This window comes from Rhinolophus ferrumequinum, chromosome 27 (assembly GCF_004115265.2).
Source record: "Rhinolophus ferrumequinum isolate MPI-CBG mRhiFer1 chromosome 27, mRhiFer1_v1.p, whole genome shotgun sequence".
Lineage (NCBI taxonomy): Eukaryota > Metazoa > Chordata > Mammalia > Chiroptera > Rhinolophidae > Rhinolophus > Rhinolophus ferrumequinum.
In genome coordinates, this window is record NC_046310.1 from 25,143,576 (window position 1) to 25,159,926 (window position 16,351).

Below are 16,351 nucleotides of genomic sequence, written 5' to 3' on the forward strand. Positions count from 1 at the left end.
AACAAACTGTGTCAGGGACTCCCACTGTGGGTGCCGAGAAGGAAGCAGGAGGAGGCAGAAACACTGTACCGAGAGCGAATATTGTGCAAACCGTACCAGGTGTATTTTTAGATGTTGGTTCTCTGGGAAAGAATGGTAACTGTGATAGGATCTTGCAGCCATCACTCCTCAGGCCTGGTGGGAGGGCGGGTTTGTCACAGGAGGGACACCCTGACCATTACAACACTCTCTATAGCATCCAGTCCGGCCCACTGCACTGAGGCAGCAAAACCTCCTACGTGTACCTCGAGGCGCACCAGTTCCCGCCCCTCTGTTGCTGCTCTGGGGGGGGTGGGGGGGTGGGAAGTGGAGATGGCAACAGGCCCTGGCTGCTTTTTCCCCTCTCTATTCTATTGATTCTGCCATACTGGCCTACTGGCCCAAACAAATCAGGGCCAGGCATCCGACAGCCTGAAAAGAGCCCTGAGGAAGAAGGCGGTAGGACAGCCCAGCCACCATCCTGGTCAGAGACTGCGGAAGGCTCCTCAGTACCGTACGTATGTGAGTCGGACATCCACGTGGTCAGAAAGGCAGGGAGAGAGGCGGGAGCTGACAGAAGATGAGACTGGAGTGTCTGCAAGTTGCATTCACTCATTAATTTATGCAGCCATTTGTTCAACAAGCACTTGTTGGGCACCCAACACTGTTTAGCACTGTTGAAACACTGAGGATAAGACAAGACAGACGGCATCTCCAGTACCTGACATCAAGCACTTTGAACGTGAGGAGAATAATTCAGTGTAAACACGTTACTCACTCCTGGGGAGTCACGGAAGGCTTCAAAGAGGAGACATCCAAAATGTAAAGGACAAAAAAGACTTAGACAGATGAAGGGCCGCCAGAGCCCATGCACAGGCGGAGGTGAGAGCGAGCACAAGCCAGGAGCGGGCACATGCCAGCGTGTCTCAGCAAAGCAGACTGGCCAGTCTCAGGCCACACATCTGACAGTCCTGCAGATTACTTCAAAGCCCTCAACAGTGGGTTGGACCATATGAAACTGCCATTTTTCTAGATCAAGAATGGCCTAATAGCAATAATTTCATATGGTTCAACCTAACAGCTTCCTTGGATAATGTATCCCCTGACCATTTCCCCTCCTAAATTAGTTTCTCTCCAGAACAAAGCACAGAGGCATGGGAAACAAGAAACTCAGAAGGACCAGAGCCCGGCGGTGATGGGTGGTGACAGATAACACTCAAGGACACACAGAGGCCACATGGGAGCATGCCAGGAGCCACAGTGAGACTCTCAGGCTTCACCCTTAGGGCGATGGGGATATGCAAATCAGGTCTGCATTTTAAGATGGCCACTCCAGACCACCTGTAGAAATGACAACACTGGAGACAGAAAAACATCAACAGCAGCTATTCCGGACACTCAGTGAGAGAAGACAGACCCACATGAGCATGGTGGGAGCAGGCGGGCGTGAGGACACTCGAGAGGCCACATTGGCAGGACTCAGTAACCGACTGTCATTGGGAGGTAAGGACAAAGGATGAGCATGAGTCTGTAGTCCTGTGCCAGCAGCAGGTGGGAGGGTGACAGACCAGGTGGCTGATGGCCGTGCCTTGGGCTGGACACAGAGCAGAAGAAGTGGGCTGGGAGGGAAGAGGATGAGTTCTGGGTGTGGCCGCTCCATCAGCTCTGATGACAAAGACAGCGAACATCAGAAGAAGCAGGAGGCCACAGGACCAAACACTCGCTGACTGCCCACTACGGGCGTGCTCTACGCACCATGTTTAATAAAATCCATGCACCGACCCGAACTAGATACCCTGCCTTCAGTCTTCCAGCAAAAGAAACTGAAGGTGACTGCTACCTGAAGTTAGGTAGGTGATCATACCCTTGTTCTTAGAACCTCAGCCTGCTAAGATAACGCTGTTGGCGCACGTACTGCTTCTCCTTCAGAAATGTTAGGACGGCTGCCTTGCTGAGCGCTGCGAGCAGGGTACCGGGGACGGAGGAACGGAGGCATGCATGGTCATTACGGCCAAACAATGATAGCTGGAGGTAAGATCAAGGGGGACATGCGGAAACCTGCTTGGAGCACATGGGAGGGGAGGAGGCGGACTCAGGGCACTGCACCTGCCCCAGGTGAGCAGCCTGCTTTCTAAGGAGAAGGCTTTCCTTAGAGGACGCCTCCTACCTCATACCTCCCTTACCCCACACCCTCCACTGACCACCTTCGTCATAGTTCCCTCCCTCCCTGTGCGGGGCACTGAGGCAGGCAAATTATCAGCCAGTGGCTGAAGGAAGCCGCTCTCCCAGCGTTAGAATAAATCCCGGGTACCCTGCTTGCAGGGCTCAGCAAGGCAGCCCTCCTAACTTCTCTGAAGGAGAAGCAGTACGTGCGCCAACGGCATTATCTTAGCAGACAAAGGTCTGAGGCATAGCCTATTTAAAGAGTTATTTAACAATTTCCAAAATAGTAGCAAAACAGTCTCCATAAAGCTCGACGACTCCCAGGGAGCCAGCACATCTGACATGCTCAGACTTGTTTCCTTAATTAGAAACAGATCCTAGGGGCTGGCGTTTATTTTCATGAGTACAAATCCACAAAAACCAGAAACATCTTGACAGGCCGCAGCGTCCCTAACGTTTCTCAAATCTGAATTCCTAATTGGGTTAACAAAAAAAAAAAAAAAAAAAGCAACCAGGAATTTTCACGCTGGTTTTGATTCAGGATTCAAAACAGAGCCTACAATGTACATTTTTATATTGTTCCAAAATTGGTATGAGCTGGGTCAAAATCCATAAGACCCCCTCTAGACATAAAAAGAAAAGCAAACCAGACCAAGGCATGAAGTCTGAATTTAACAAACCAAAGAAGATTCTTCTCTCTCTCTCTCTCTCTCTCTTTTTTTTTTTTTTTTTTTTTTTTTTAAGGAGGGCACAGCTCACAGTGGCCTATGAGGGGATGGAACCAGCAACCTTGGTGTTATTAGCACCACACTCTATCCAACTGAGCTAACTGGCCACCCCAAGACTCTTCTTATGGAACACAAAAACTACCTGCAGTGGGCCCCAGACATTTCAAACATTGTAATCCATTAACTTTTTTTTTTTTAATTTATTGGGGTGACAATTGTTAGTAAAATTACATAGATTTCAGGTGTGCAATTCTGTATCACATCATCCATAAATCACACTGTGTGTTCACCACCCAGAGTCAGCTCCCCTTCCATCACCATACATTTGATCCCCCTCACCCTCATCCCCCACCCCCCAACCCCTTTACCTTCTGGTAACCACCAAATTACGTTCCCCAGATTAATTTTCAAGCCCGTGGCCATCCTATGGTCACCGATTGCCCTCCAATCCCCTCACCCTCCCCCCCACCCCCCACCCCTCCTGCCCATCTAGCAACCCTCAGTTTTTCCTCATTAACTTTTTATAAGAGGAGAATAGGGCTAGGTGATGTTTGTATGATACCTGCTTCTTCCAAGATTCAAAGGACTCCTTTTGTGTGTTTTGTTTTGTTAATTTATTACAAAATCAGCTGGCCTGCTTTGCTTTCTCTAAATTCTATGATGACACAGAACCCACACGTGCCTGTAACAAAGGGATTACTCCCCGTACCTGCGCAGCTTGTCCTCCAGCACCTCCGTGTACTTCGAAGCATTCTCCTTCACACCGGTTTCTGCGAAACAGAAATCCAAAGGTGATGAAACTGTAGCCAAAGACTGAACACAACCCAGTATTGCTCAACTAAAAGCCAAACACCGAAAGATCGCAAACACTGATAATGCCAGCGTTCCACACTTGGGAAACACTCGGACCCACTGAGGTGTCTGCCTGGAGTGACGTGTGGAAAGGGCCTGAGCCCCCAGTGTCAATGCAGGAGCAGGAGCCGTGCTCCTCGGTCTGGGATGGACCCCGGTGCTCTGGGCTTCGCTCCCTTCCCACCTGGCAGCCAAGAGCTTGGTTGGAGAGTGAGGGAGAGCGAACAAAAGGGAACAGCTCCCATCCTACAATGGATGAAGCACAGGAACCTCACCAGTGACAGCAGGGGATCGCAAACCCTTTATTGAAAGACAAATGCAAATGAGATCCAGCCTCTAAGAAGATCAATTGCTCAGCCTCCAAAGCCATGAGATCAGCTGCCACTAGAGACAAACAGTGTCTCATGATCACCGCATGTTGAAGGAATAGGTGGTTATTATGGCTCAACAGATCAAAGAGGCACTTGACTAATAAAAAAAGATTTGGTGCATTTGGTGCAAGTTCAGGTACCCTCTGTTTCCTCCTCTGAGGAAGGCACCGGGCTTCCTCTCCAGGTGAGCGCCTGCACAGACGGGAGTGAAGCCCCAGAAGAGCGGGTGGCAGCAGACGAGCCTCCATCGGCTGTTGCCATTTGTATCATTACTATTACTATTGCGGTTGTGGCATTTATCGTTCTTTTATTTCAGCCTTTTTCTCAGATGTAATTGATGCTGAAGGGCTCATTAACATTCTTGAAAGCAGAAGCCGTGCTTCCTGCTTCTCGGTCCAGAGTCTCTGCCTGGCGGACTCTCAGGACCCTGTTTCAAATGGTCGATATGTATGTGATGGGGCGAGTGACAGAATCTAACATTGATTTCTCACTGGAGCACATGGCAACATTTTCCATAAGTCTTCATCCTAATCACTAATCCAAAAATGCCCCTATGAGTCTGATGAAATTAAACAATGACCAATCTGCCCAGCAATACCATTTTCAGCGTGCTCAAGGAAGGCAGGGGAAGGGGAAGTGGAAGTAGGTCTAATAGGTTTTGCTGCCTTGTGTCTTTTGTTGGCATGATAACAGGACAGCAATATTTGTCAGGAAATCGGTACAGGAAAGGAGAGACAGCCAGGCCGACCTGGCGTCAGACTGAATGGAGCAGTGACTCTGAAACTGCAGCCCACCAGGCTCCACTGATAAGGACAGCACCCCAAAGCCAGGACAGCACCCCGAGGCCAGGACAGCACGAGCATAGGTTTGAAGCCAGAACCCAGAGGGACCTCACCAGTTCAGCACCCATCACGAATGTTGCCGAACAGTAGACATTTTGTTGGAATTTTCTAAAATAAGTACCAAGTGAGGCCTAACCTCGTTTTACAAATACAAGTCATCAGATTTCAAAGGTCGTTATTTAAAGATCGATTTAGGCAAGATTAACTCTCATTAGTAAAATTTTCTGGAAGGAAGATGTGAAAGACAAAAGAGAAATTTTAGAATTCCGAGAAATTTTTGAGCATCTAAAGTTATTATTCCTCTGTTGAGTTAATGACAGAATTTCTGTTTATTTGGGTGATTAAACTATATATGAAGACATAAGTAGGACCCAGGGAAGTGAACACCACAGAAAAATCGACTTGCAGTTAGATTGTCTTGATACCGTGTTTCCCCGAAAATAAGACCTAGCCGGACAATCACCTCTAATGAGTCTTTTGGAGCAAAAATTAATATAAGACCCAGTGTTATTTTACTATAATATAAGACCAGGTCTTATATAATATAATATCAGGGCTTATATTAATTTTTGCTCCAAAAGATGCATTAGCGCTGATTGTGCAGCCAGGTCTTATTTTCAAGGCAACAGGGTAGGTGGGATGGAATAAGATTGCATAGGACCTTGAAAGCTGGCAGGATTCATCATATGAAATGCTACACAAGTCATATTTTACAACGAACAGCAAGATGGAAATAACAGCCATGAGCCCCAGCTGGTACCAAAGAAATCTTGACTGTCACCCTGGAAATCTAATGTGTGGAAATACATGATATCAAGAATGACATCAATTTAGCTAACATTTTATCGAGCACGTCCTATGTGTCAGATACTGTTCTAAACACCGACTAACAATAGTATCTCTGAAGCAGCTCTATTATTATCCCCATTTTACAGCTGGGAAAACATAGGGGCAGCGAAGTCACACAGTGAGTGAGGGGTGGTCCCAGGACCCACTGTTACAGAACTCATGACTTCAATTTTAAATAACATAGTAGGAGCTCAGGAAATGCATGCTGAATAAATGCATATGAAATTTCAGCCAACAACGAAATGGGGGAGGTGTTCCAAGACACAGAAAATTCAGGAGCGATCAAAGACTTGGTTGTAAAAACTTAGAATTACAAAGAGCACTGGCAATTGTAAAGAAGAGCCATCAACAAATGAAAACTGTAGGGAAGCACCGTAGTAACATATCAGCATAAAACAAATGACCGTTGTGTAATAAATTCAGTGCCAAAAACTGTATACACATTTTAAGAAAGGAAAACTGTATATTAAATGGTACTACTACTCAACATATACCAATAACAAAAGACGAATACACGTCAAGTTTGACTTTTGCAATTACAAGAGGTGCTCAAAGTGGTTGCCATCAGCGTCCAGACACTTCTGATTACGGTGAACTACTGCTTGAGCAACGCTGACCAAAGTGTCCACTTGCATACAGTTTTTGGCACCCCCGGTGTATATGATATATCTATATGTAAAGGGTAAGGCCAAGGTGATTTCAGAATAGGTCGCAGTGGGAAAATGATTAACAATTTACTGAAGCCAATGTTCACATTGCTTCACTCCTCCCAATAATAAGATGTCAAATTCATATGGTTTTACAAACACATTTGTATTTGCATCTATAGGTTTATTTGCAGCATTTTTCTGCTACCGCTATGTGCGGCAGTCCTCTAGATAGACCTCTCTAGAGCGGGTTCCTGAGTTCAAGCGGACACAGTCGTTCCCAGGCATTAGAGGAGTCAGCCTAAGTCCTCCAGGGTCGGAAACCAAGAAATACACCATCACTGAATTAGCAATGGATTCACTTCTCATTGGGGACATCGTTCAAGTGTTGGTATTAATTGTCTCTTTTCCTCTTATGTTGATAAAAGATTTGTAGAGAGAAGAAATATGACTAGCTGTGGGTCCTGCGGAATTAATGAACGGTGACCAAGGCCAGGCTTCTTTCGGGGGTTATATCTGACTCCCATTCTTAGACCCATCTAATGTTTCTTAAATGTCCACCATGTGCCAGGTTGTGCACTAGGCACTGGGGCCGCAGAGATGAACAGGATGCTGCCTGTAGCCTGGAGAAAACAGGCAGCCACAGGAACGAATGGCTAACAAAAGCAAGGAGGCCAGTGTGGTGGCAGAAACTTAAAGCAGCCGTCATCTGGGGGCATCGTGGGGAGAGATTCAGCCTGGCTGGAGGCAGTTAGAGGATGCTCCCCAAGGAAGTGGCCCAAGTGGAGACTTAAAGCATTTGCCTGCGGGCAGGAGCCAGCGGAGGAATGGCTGAACCACGTCAGCAGTTGCACATAAAATAAGAATGTCCCATCATTTTCCCTGCCCAATAATTTCTGAATCATTTTTCCCTACGCTTACACTAAGATTACTCAATGACCCCAACCCGAGGAAGATGGGGTAACGACAGAAAACGGGCCGGTCCAAAAGCACAGGCTCTGAGCGTCCGTCACCACTATCCCCGCCCCCCTTGGAGGTGGATGTAGAGACCAACTCCTTCATCCCGATTTCCTCCTCTGGGCGACGTGAGCGGGGATGCTGCTACAGCAACTTCAGAGGCAAGCAAAGGGCAGAAGTGGGGAAGCGTCCTCAGAGCTGCACTGTCAGCGTACGACTCCTGCACCCGTGAAGAAAGCAAAACTACTTATGCGAACTATGTTTACACTTCTGCTTCCCCATTCTGTCCTGCGTGATGGTGTGTGGCTGCAGCTGGCCTGGCTCCGAGAGCCCTGCTCTACTGTCCTTGAAGCCAGAGTGCATCGCAGGGACTTGTGAGTCATGACACTCAAGTCAGTAGAAAGCACAACTGCAAAGATGGGAAGAGCTAGTGGGCGGGAGGAAAGGAAGGAGGAATGAATAGAGAAGCTCTGGCAGGCTTAAAAATGTTTAATATCTAGTGAGTGCTCAAGCTACGTCACAGATAAAGCCCACGTTTCAATTTCACCTGCTGTCTTGTCACCGGTGAATTAGGTGTCATCTGATACAGTAATTCTCACTTTCCCAGTTCAGACCTGCTCCCACATGCAATCTCCCCATGTCCTTGACGCACACAGCTGAACAAATCAGCACTATTCAATGACAAAAAGATAAACCAGGCGCACACGGTATGGAAAGGTCAGCAAAAAGCTAACTATCGGTTCTGCAGCCTCACTCCATAGCTCGCCGCAGCCCTACTCCCGTGTCCCAGCCAGCCAAACATTTCCATGAAGTGCAAAGCCAGGCTACCGCTCCCATCGCTCCGGGTCGACAGCGGGGAGCCTAGGTTTGCTTCCTTGCTTTCTAGCACACGTCACTGAAAGAGTTGTGACCTGCAGATTCATTTACAGTAGTTTAAAAATTGCTGAAAATGTCTATTTGTCTTGCCTGGGAGTGTGCATACAGTCTCATTCACCTTATTTCCCTCCAACGTGCAAGCACACACGTATACATGCACACTCAGACACATATACACACGCACACACATATACACACATATACACGTACACATGTGCACACACATGTACATGCACACACGGACACACATGCACACATGTACACACACATACACATGTATACACGTACACACACACTTACATTATTTACTTCTCTTCATACTTTTTGATAGGACAGGAGTAGAATTTGGAATTTTGTTTTTAAAGTGGAATAGTATTTTCGTAAACAATTTGTTTTAAAGAAAGAGCCCAAATTCACACTTGATCTTAAGCTAAAGAAAGTGAGCTCACCCTGGATGCTCACATATGTGTGCATTATGGTATTTAATTCTCACAACTCTCTAAATCCCTTTTGAGGATAAGGAGGCTGAGGCTGAGGGAAGTTAATTCAAGGAGTAAATAAAAAATTCAGACCCAGTTCAGTTTTATGCCAAAGCCTAGTTTTCTCAAATACTCAATACTGCTGCCCAATTATGATGAAACGTAATTTATGAATTTGACTGAAGGAATTCTATATTTCACAGAAGGAAAGAATTTACTTCTTCTAATACAGGGCTTTACATATGTAACTGTTAAGGTTTGAAGCTGGAATCCATTTGACATAAAAACATGCCAGGTCTGATGTCTGTCTGAGCTACTGCCTTGGAAGAGAGATCCTGGAATGTGGGCAGGAAAATTCAAAGTGTGCTCCAGGGCAAGGAAGCGCCACCATTTTAAGCTCCTCCGATCCCCAGCTACATGGCGCTTTCACAGAGGAGGTGCGCCCCCTACAGTAGCCTAGGAAGTAACTAGGCAGCCAGCCCAAGAAGGCCTGCTCCTTGCACCCAAGGTGGCGCTAAGGAGGGGAGAGAAAGATTTTAGCCTCGCCGAGGGCCCTGCTGACCAGTGCCACGGCCATCGCACCTCCAGCAGAAGGTCCACCCACCAACACCCTTCCCTTTTGGGGTGCTGATCTCCTCTCCCTGCCCTGCCCTTTGCCAGCGTGTCCAGCACTCACCATCTTGGCCGAGTCTGCCCCAGATCAGGGGTCATGGCCGTGAACCAATCAGGCTGCTCGCCCTGGAGTCCTCAAATCTGCACTTACTGAACAGGACCTCGGCTCTCCAGCACCAACACTGGAAAGCGAGGGTGGGCAGATGCCTGTGGCCACAGGCTAATTATAGCGTGAGGATGGAGCTGACAGAGATCAATAGGGAAGAGGGAAGTAGAGTCCTGACAGCTGCCAAGTCCCAGCCCAGTGTCGCCTGCCTCCGGAGTCGTGACCGGGGTCAATACAATGTCTTTTCAAGAAGCCTGAGACTCACGCTTTTGCTCTTTCTGGCCCCTCTGCCTGGGAGACCCTCCTCTGTGTTCTGTCCAAGATGTGCTCTGGGCCCCGAGGCCCTTCCTGCCCGGTAGCCCATCCCCAGGCTGCTCTCTCCTCTTCTGGGCTCCTGCAGCCTTTCAGACCTTCGTGTTGGGTATGGCTTATCCTCTCTGCTCGGAGAATGAATTCTATCTCCTCTGACCTGAGAGCCCAGCACAGTCCTGGGCTCAGAGAGGATGCCTGGGTGCCCACTACATCATGTGACACCAGCTCCAGGCCCGGTGCTGTGCCAGCCACTGGGGAAGCTGTCATGAAGAAGATAGGGTTTACATTCCTAAGGAACTGACAACCGGATGAGAAGACAGAAATCAGAACAGATTATCACGATGACAGGTAAGTGAGGTCATCAAAGAATGGATTAGTGGCAGGTGGAGAAGAGGCACAAATGCAGCCCGGCCTGAGGTAGAGAGAGGGGCCATGTGGGTTCCCTGGAGAAGAGGCCCACGAGCTGAGAAGGAAATGCATACAAGGGTATATTTTAATTTCTATTACAAGCAAAGCCAAGAGTAAGGAAAAGGAGAGGGAGAGGTATCATAGGAGTGAAATGAAGAGAGAAGATTTCACAACTCCCATCTTTAAGCACTAAGTGATCAACGTGCCACCAGCATCGCAGAGCCACCAACGTCCCTCACCACTGCTCCCGGGCCGTTTGGCGACTTACATGTGGACTACACAGACTTTCAAATCTCTTACAGGCTCTGACAAAGTCCAAAGTGAACTGGCTTTTTACTTTTTCTGGGTAAGGGCCAGAGAGGGGCCACCACTGAGAACGATGTGTCTGTCCCAGATTGAGGCACATAGGTAAGAACGGATCAGGTGGAAGGACCTGGAGTTTGGTCCTATTCAAGGCCCTGAATGACGGCGGGCCTCTTCCCCCCAGGACTCGTTGCCTTCCTCCCGGCACCAGAGCAGCACCCTCACCCAGAGGGCCCAGCTCACCATCTCCTGGGAGCCCCTACCGCGCTCCCGAGCCCCAACAAGCAAGAGGACGCAGGCATGTCAATAAGACATCCCCAAGAAGACAAATATCTGTGAATCGAAGTCGTGGTGAAATGCAACATGAACGATGCATATTCTACACGCACTTTGGGAAGGTTCTGCGGCATTTTCTCATTGACCTATTTTCTCAAGAAGTGGGGAAAAGGCAGAATTGGCCACACCGAGGAACACAGGAGCAACTTTCCATTTGGGGACAATTTCACAAAAGTAGGGGTTTTAGTGGACGGTAAGACCCCTTCCACCACGAGTGGCATCCCCCCAACACACAGCGCGCCCACGCCCAGGCACGTGCCATCGCCCCCACGTGGCCCACGACGGGGCCACACGTGACAAAGCACATCTTGTAATGCCAAACCAATGTACCTGGACTTTCCTTCAACACGCAGGTCATACATAGGTGACAAGACAAATACATTTTAAAAATTAACAGGAAAAATATGAATTGTTGCCGCTTCATCAGGAAAAACACATGCCAGGTGAGAAAGAAACGTGCAATCTAAAACCTTGCAGGAAAACAGCCTGATGAAGGCTCTTGCTCCTGCCCAAAGTGACCCGCCGTCCTCCGAAACGCTTTCATCCAGGATTACACTCAGACCTCGGAGGAGATGCCCTGGCTCCAGGCCTCACACTGGAGCACCCCCCTTCTGGGTCCTGCGACTGCCCCGCCCACAAGGTCCACAAGACCGAGGGACATGTCCTTCCCGCGCCTGCTCCCCCATTCCAGTTCTTGCTTTTGGGACCCAGGCCACTGGAATTCCCCCCAAATGTCCCTGGGCCCACTTCTTAACCTCAGAGAAGCCTCTTCCCAGCTTGGCACCCTCAGGTGACCTTGGGCAAGGCTGTTTCCTTGAGCCCCAACAGTCCCCCAAAAGGCTGACGTCTTCCTGCAGCATCCAGAGGAAGCAGTGCCTCCTTCCAGACGGGGGCCTGGGCAGCGCATTCCAGCCTCACCACAGAGGGGTGGACGGAGCTTGGACAGGCAAGCTGGGGTGTCCACACGAGTGTATGTGAGGTGCTTACCAGGAGAGACGACAGACATGGGAAAAAAGAGAGGCGGCCCCTGGGGGGCAGGTGGGGGGACCATGGCCTGCTCCCTGCCCCCCCCACCTCCACTTCCTGGCACAGAATCCAAGCGATCCAAGAATCCTAAATTTATACCTCGTTTCCTAGCAGTAAAGAAGTTATACTTGTCAGTGTGTTAATCATATTTTTATTTTCTGATGCTTTGACATCTGGGCCTTGCTGACTTGGGAGGGACTGCCCCTTCCAGGGCCAGCCAACTCACCTGAGAGCACACCTTCCATATGCCAACCAACCAACCCAGAACCATACTCCACCACCTCCGCCATGGTCCGCACGCTCTGGGCCACCTCCCCCCACCTTAGTCCCTCAGGGCAGGTCCCAGACAACCAGAGCAGCCCTGTGCCCCACAGCCCTGAAGTAATTCCTACCAGCCAGTCCTCAGCCTGCTGGCCCGGCCTCCCCTGTTCCTTCCACAGAAACCACAATCATGCCTCATGCTCACGTTTCCCCTCGCTTCCTGTGCCTCATGACCAACGCGGATGCTTCCCTGGTGGCCCCCGCGGCAGAGCATGTCCCCTCCTCGTGGGACTGAGTAACAACTATCTTTTCAACGGCAGTGCTCTCCTGCACCTCTGCCTCAGCCCCACCTGCCTGAGTGATGCCTCCGCTCTCACCGACATTCACAGTGAATTCCATGGTGGAAAAGGGAACAAAAGAAACGAGCCTTATCAGCTAGGAACAGGACACTATGAGAGAGCTGGGCTTCAGCCTTATCAAAACAGCTGACAGGGAACATCATCCCGGACCTTTCACAGTCCGGGAACAGTGTGTCAGGACACCAACGAGGCATCCTGATGGGAGGAGCTTCAGGGCGGGAGGCGTGGCTGGCCAGTGAGTTGCCCCCCTCCCCCAGAGTGTGGCCCCTGGCTGCACCTCTGAGGGCTCCACCCTGGCGCCCTGAGCTGTGGTTTGGCATCTGGCCCCTGCAGGTTTTAGTCCCACGTGCAGAGCTGGAGGTGGGCAAGGCTGAAGACTGATGGAAGCCATTGGTGCTGTCTTCGCCAGAGCCAGTCAGCGGGGGGGGGGGGGGGGGGGGCCCCCAAGGGGCGGAGCCACACCTCCCTACCTCTGCACTCCCTTGCAAGAGAGCCCCCAAAACCCTGGTTGACACCCTGCGCTGGCTTCCCTTTGCCCTGGGAGAAAGTGCTGACCTCTCCACAAAGCTGCAGGCGCTGCGTGGCGGCCCTCACTGGTCTCCCCAACCACATCTTGTCCACTCGTCCCCTCACCCGGGTCTGGCCTCATGTGGTCACCGCCACCGGGGCCCCTCCCCAATGTTCCCTCCTTAGAGGCCGCTCCCCCTACTGTCTGGCTGTTTGCCACCCCGGATCCTGGATGTTTTCTCCGCAGGCTGAAGAGCATCTTATTTGTGGGTTCTTCTAATGTGTTTCCCCCAAAATAAGACCTAACCGGAAAATAAGCCCTAGCATGATTTTTCATGATGACATCCCCTGAAAGATGCCCTAATGCATCTTTTGGAGCAAAAATTAATATAAGACCCGGTCTTATTTTCGGGGAAACACGGTACCTGTGGTTGCTGCTGTCTTTTCCGATTTCATTTTTCTGTCTCTCCCATTCGAATTCGAGCTTCAGGAGGTCCTCGCCCTGCAGCGGGTTGTTTTTAGCTCTATGACGTAATGTCTGATTTAGCTTTGCTGGCCTTGCTGCTGTCTCACTATTGCTTCATAAAGCAGAGAATGGCACGTGGGGAAATGCCCTGGCCCTGAGCACAGGCGGTGGGTACTTTGGTGTCCCTGGGGAAGTGTGAGGGCTGGCTGACACCATGCGTCAGAGACATAGAGGTCCCTGGAGCCTTATTCGCCCCACTTCACCCAGCAACTCCCAGCTGCAGGGAACCCTCCAACTCACTCCCTGGTGTGCAGAGCAGTTCAACGTGTGCATATATGTGACATCAGAAGGGTTTGTACCAACTCCTAACCTGGGAGCAGGGATTCGGGGCTGGGGGTGGAGAGGAGCCTCCCTGCCCACCAGTGTACACAGTGCCTGTGACAGCAGTGTTTGTAAGTCAGGGGGTGCCTGCACCCCTGCTAATGCCCGTGTCTTAATCTATCCCCACCTGCTGTCTACTGTGGGCTTGGTGGAGACAGGGAAACATATTGGCTGGAAGCAGAAGAAAGAATGTTGAAACTCCCCACCATGGGGGGCAAGCTGGCCACCGCCCCTCATTGCAGTTGAGAGTATAACGCAGCAAATGTGGAGGCTGGATCTCATTTTCAGTCCTGGACTTGGAAACGGTATTTGGAGTAATGTTAATGTGAAAACTGAATTATTAAAACAAAGTGCCATAACATGTAGCATCTCCCCCCAGCTTACAAGAGTCCCCTCCCTCCCTGCCCCCCTCCTTCCTTGTTTCTCTCCTTCCCTCCTTCCCTCCCAAATACACCCTAAAGAGCACAAGATCCATGAGAATTTGAAAATTGCCTAACATGGATTTCAAGTAGAGTAAACTAAATGAGTCCAATTTTCTATGCCTTTCATTTTAAATTATGCGCTAAATGTCTAGAAGCGTCAGATGCAAGTGAGGAGGATGGGACATTTAAAATCTAATTTTCAAAAATTGGGTCCTAAGGCAGAACAGTGAGAATGCATTTACACATATAATTGCGCCTGCAAATCAATGCTGGCAGAACAAGTGCCCCTCTTGCTGGTGAGATCGCCCCGCCTGGGCTCACGGTGCTCGGAAACCAGTTTACTTGCTCGCGGGTACTGACTGAGCCCCTGCTACGGGTAGTTGCCAGCTGGAGCGCTTGGTGCTGAAATGGACAGCGCTCCAGAACCGTGTGACTCAGAGAGGGAATCGCACAGGTGAGGAGGTCTGTCCACACGGAGAGAGAGGAGGAAGGAAGCCGAGACAGAAAAGCCAGGGAGCACAAAGACAGGCACGTCCCGAGGTGAGGACGTCCTGGGAGGGAACAACTCAGCTGAGATCTGAAATACCGGGCCGGAAACAAGCAGTGCGTGGGCGAGGAACCTCACGCAAGGCGCAGAAGTGAAGGGAGGAAGGGTGCCTGGCACTGAATGTAAGGAAGAAAGCCTTAGGAAGATGGGCAGAGAAGGAGGCATGGTCGGGCTAATAGAGATGGAGTGGTCAGAGGAGTAGCAGCAAGCCCAGAAAGGCAGGCAAACGAAAACCAGAGCATTCCCAAGTGGTCAACAGGACTGCCTGCCACCAGAAGGGCTGCAAATATTGCCTGCATTTTGCAATAGAAAGGGCTGCTAGTGATCTCCAAGGCTTTCACACACACGTGCACACACATACACACACTCAGAAATTCCCCTTTCACACTGTTTTTACAAGGCTGCTGTGCTTCCCCAGCTCCTCCCAGTAGCCCCACCCTGTTGGAACCAGATTCCCCTTCAGTCCAAAAGCCTTTCCTGACCTCAGTAACCTCCTGAGTGCCTGCCAACCACAGCTGGGACATCCTGCAGTCCACCCATTTCCACCCAGGACTGCCAGCAGAGCTGTGTGGAGGGGCGGACGCTGCCACACTGGCTGGGGACCAGGACCTTGTCAGTCAAATAGACATGAGCCTGGGTTTGAAATAATTGGCTTGACTTTCACCCCACATACACATTCTCTGTCTCCTGGAACAAAATGCAAGTTACACACATGGAAGAAGCAGAGAAGGACCCGTTTAAACTAAATCCACTGAGATTGAGGCCCAGATATGCAAGTGCTAAATGCCAATGAAAAGCTATTCTCCAATCCCCACAATCTCCTGATATTTGTTTTAAGCATTTAAAATGCATTCGACCTCACACTAAAATGGTTCATAAGTTAATGTCCTCTATATTTAGGAGGAAGCAGGTATAAAATTATTGGCTTAAAATGATCCCAATGAAACCATTTCTTCTGACAAGATCATAAAATGTGCTTTTTCCAGCAAGTCCTATCTACCTGTTTCAACCCTGTCATAAAATGGGACGCAGGTCGGATGGGAGACAGAGCCTGAGGGACTGCAAAGTGCAATTCTTACCTCTTGTTGTTACGTGGGTGAAGGTTGTGGTATCTATCTTGTTGATACAAAGTGAGCCATTTCCCCTTACCATGGGACCATATTATAAATATATGACTTGGATGGTGACCTCTTTGACCAAAATGAAAAAGGAAAACTAGGAAGGCTAAGTCTCATTTTTGATTTCACAGATAATATTGGAAAGGCCTCATTTTACCACCTCAGAATGCCATTAAAGTTTTAACAGAAGTTTGTTTTAAAGGATTGGGAATGCATTCATTTTGTTTAAATATCAGGAAATAATGTGGGTGAAACGTCTATTGGTTCTTTCTTTATTACAGGTGTCGAGGCCAGAGACATGATGGGGCATGGCCTCGGCCTCCAGGACGATGGACACAGCTGCCAGTTCTCTGAGATGATTGGTCAGCTTCTCTCGCCTGTACCATATCATTATGCAAGTCTTCT

The 16,351-nt window shown here is 49.5% G+C and overlaps 1 protein-coding gene across 2 annotated transcripts in view; it reads right to left on the bottom strand.

The window, feature by feature from the left end:
* DISC1 (DISC1 scaffold protein) overlaps positions 1-16,351 on the bottom strand; it is a 285,116-nt gene that overhangs the window by 60,492 nt on the left and 208,273 nt on the right. For both annotated transcript variants that reach the window (XM_033099896.1, XM_033099897.1), the window contains exon 10: positions 3,619-3,679. In XM_033099896.1, coding sequence (XP_032955787.1) covers positions 3,619-3,679 — 61 coding nt within the window. The remainder of the gene's footprint in view (positions 1-3,618; positions 3,680-16,351) is intronic.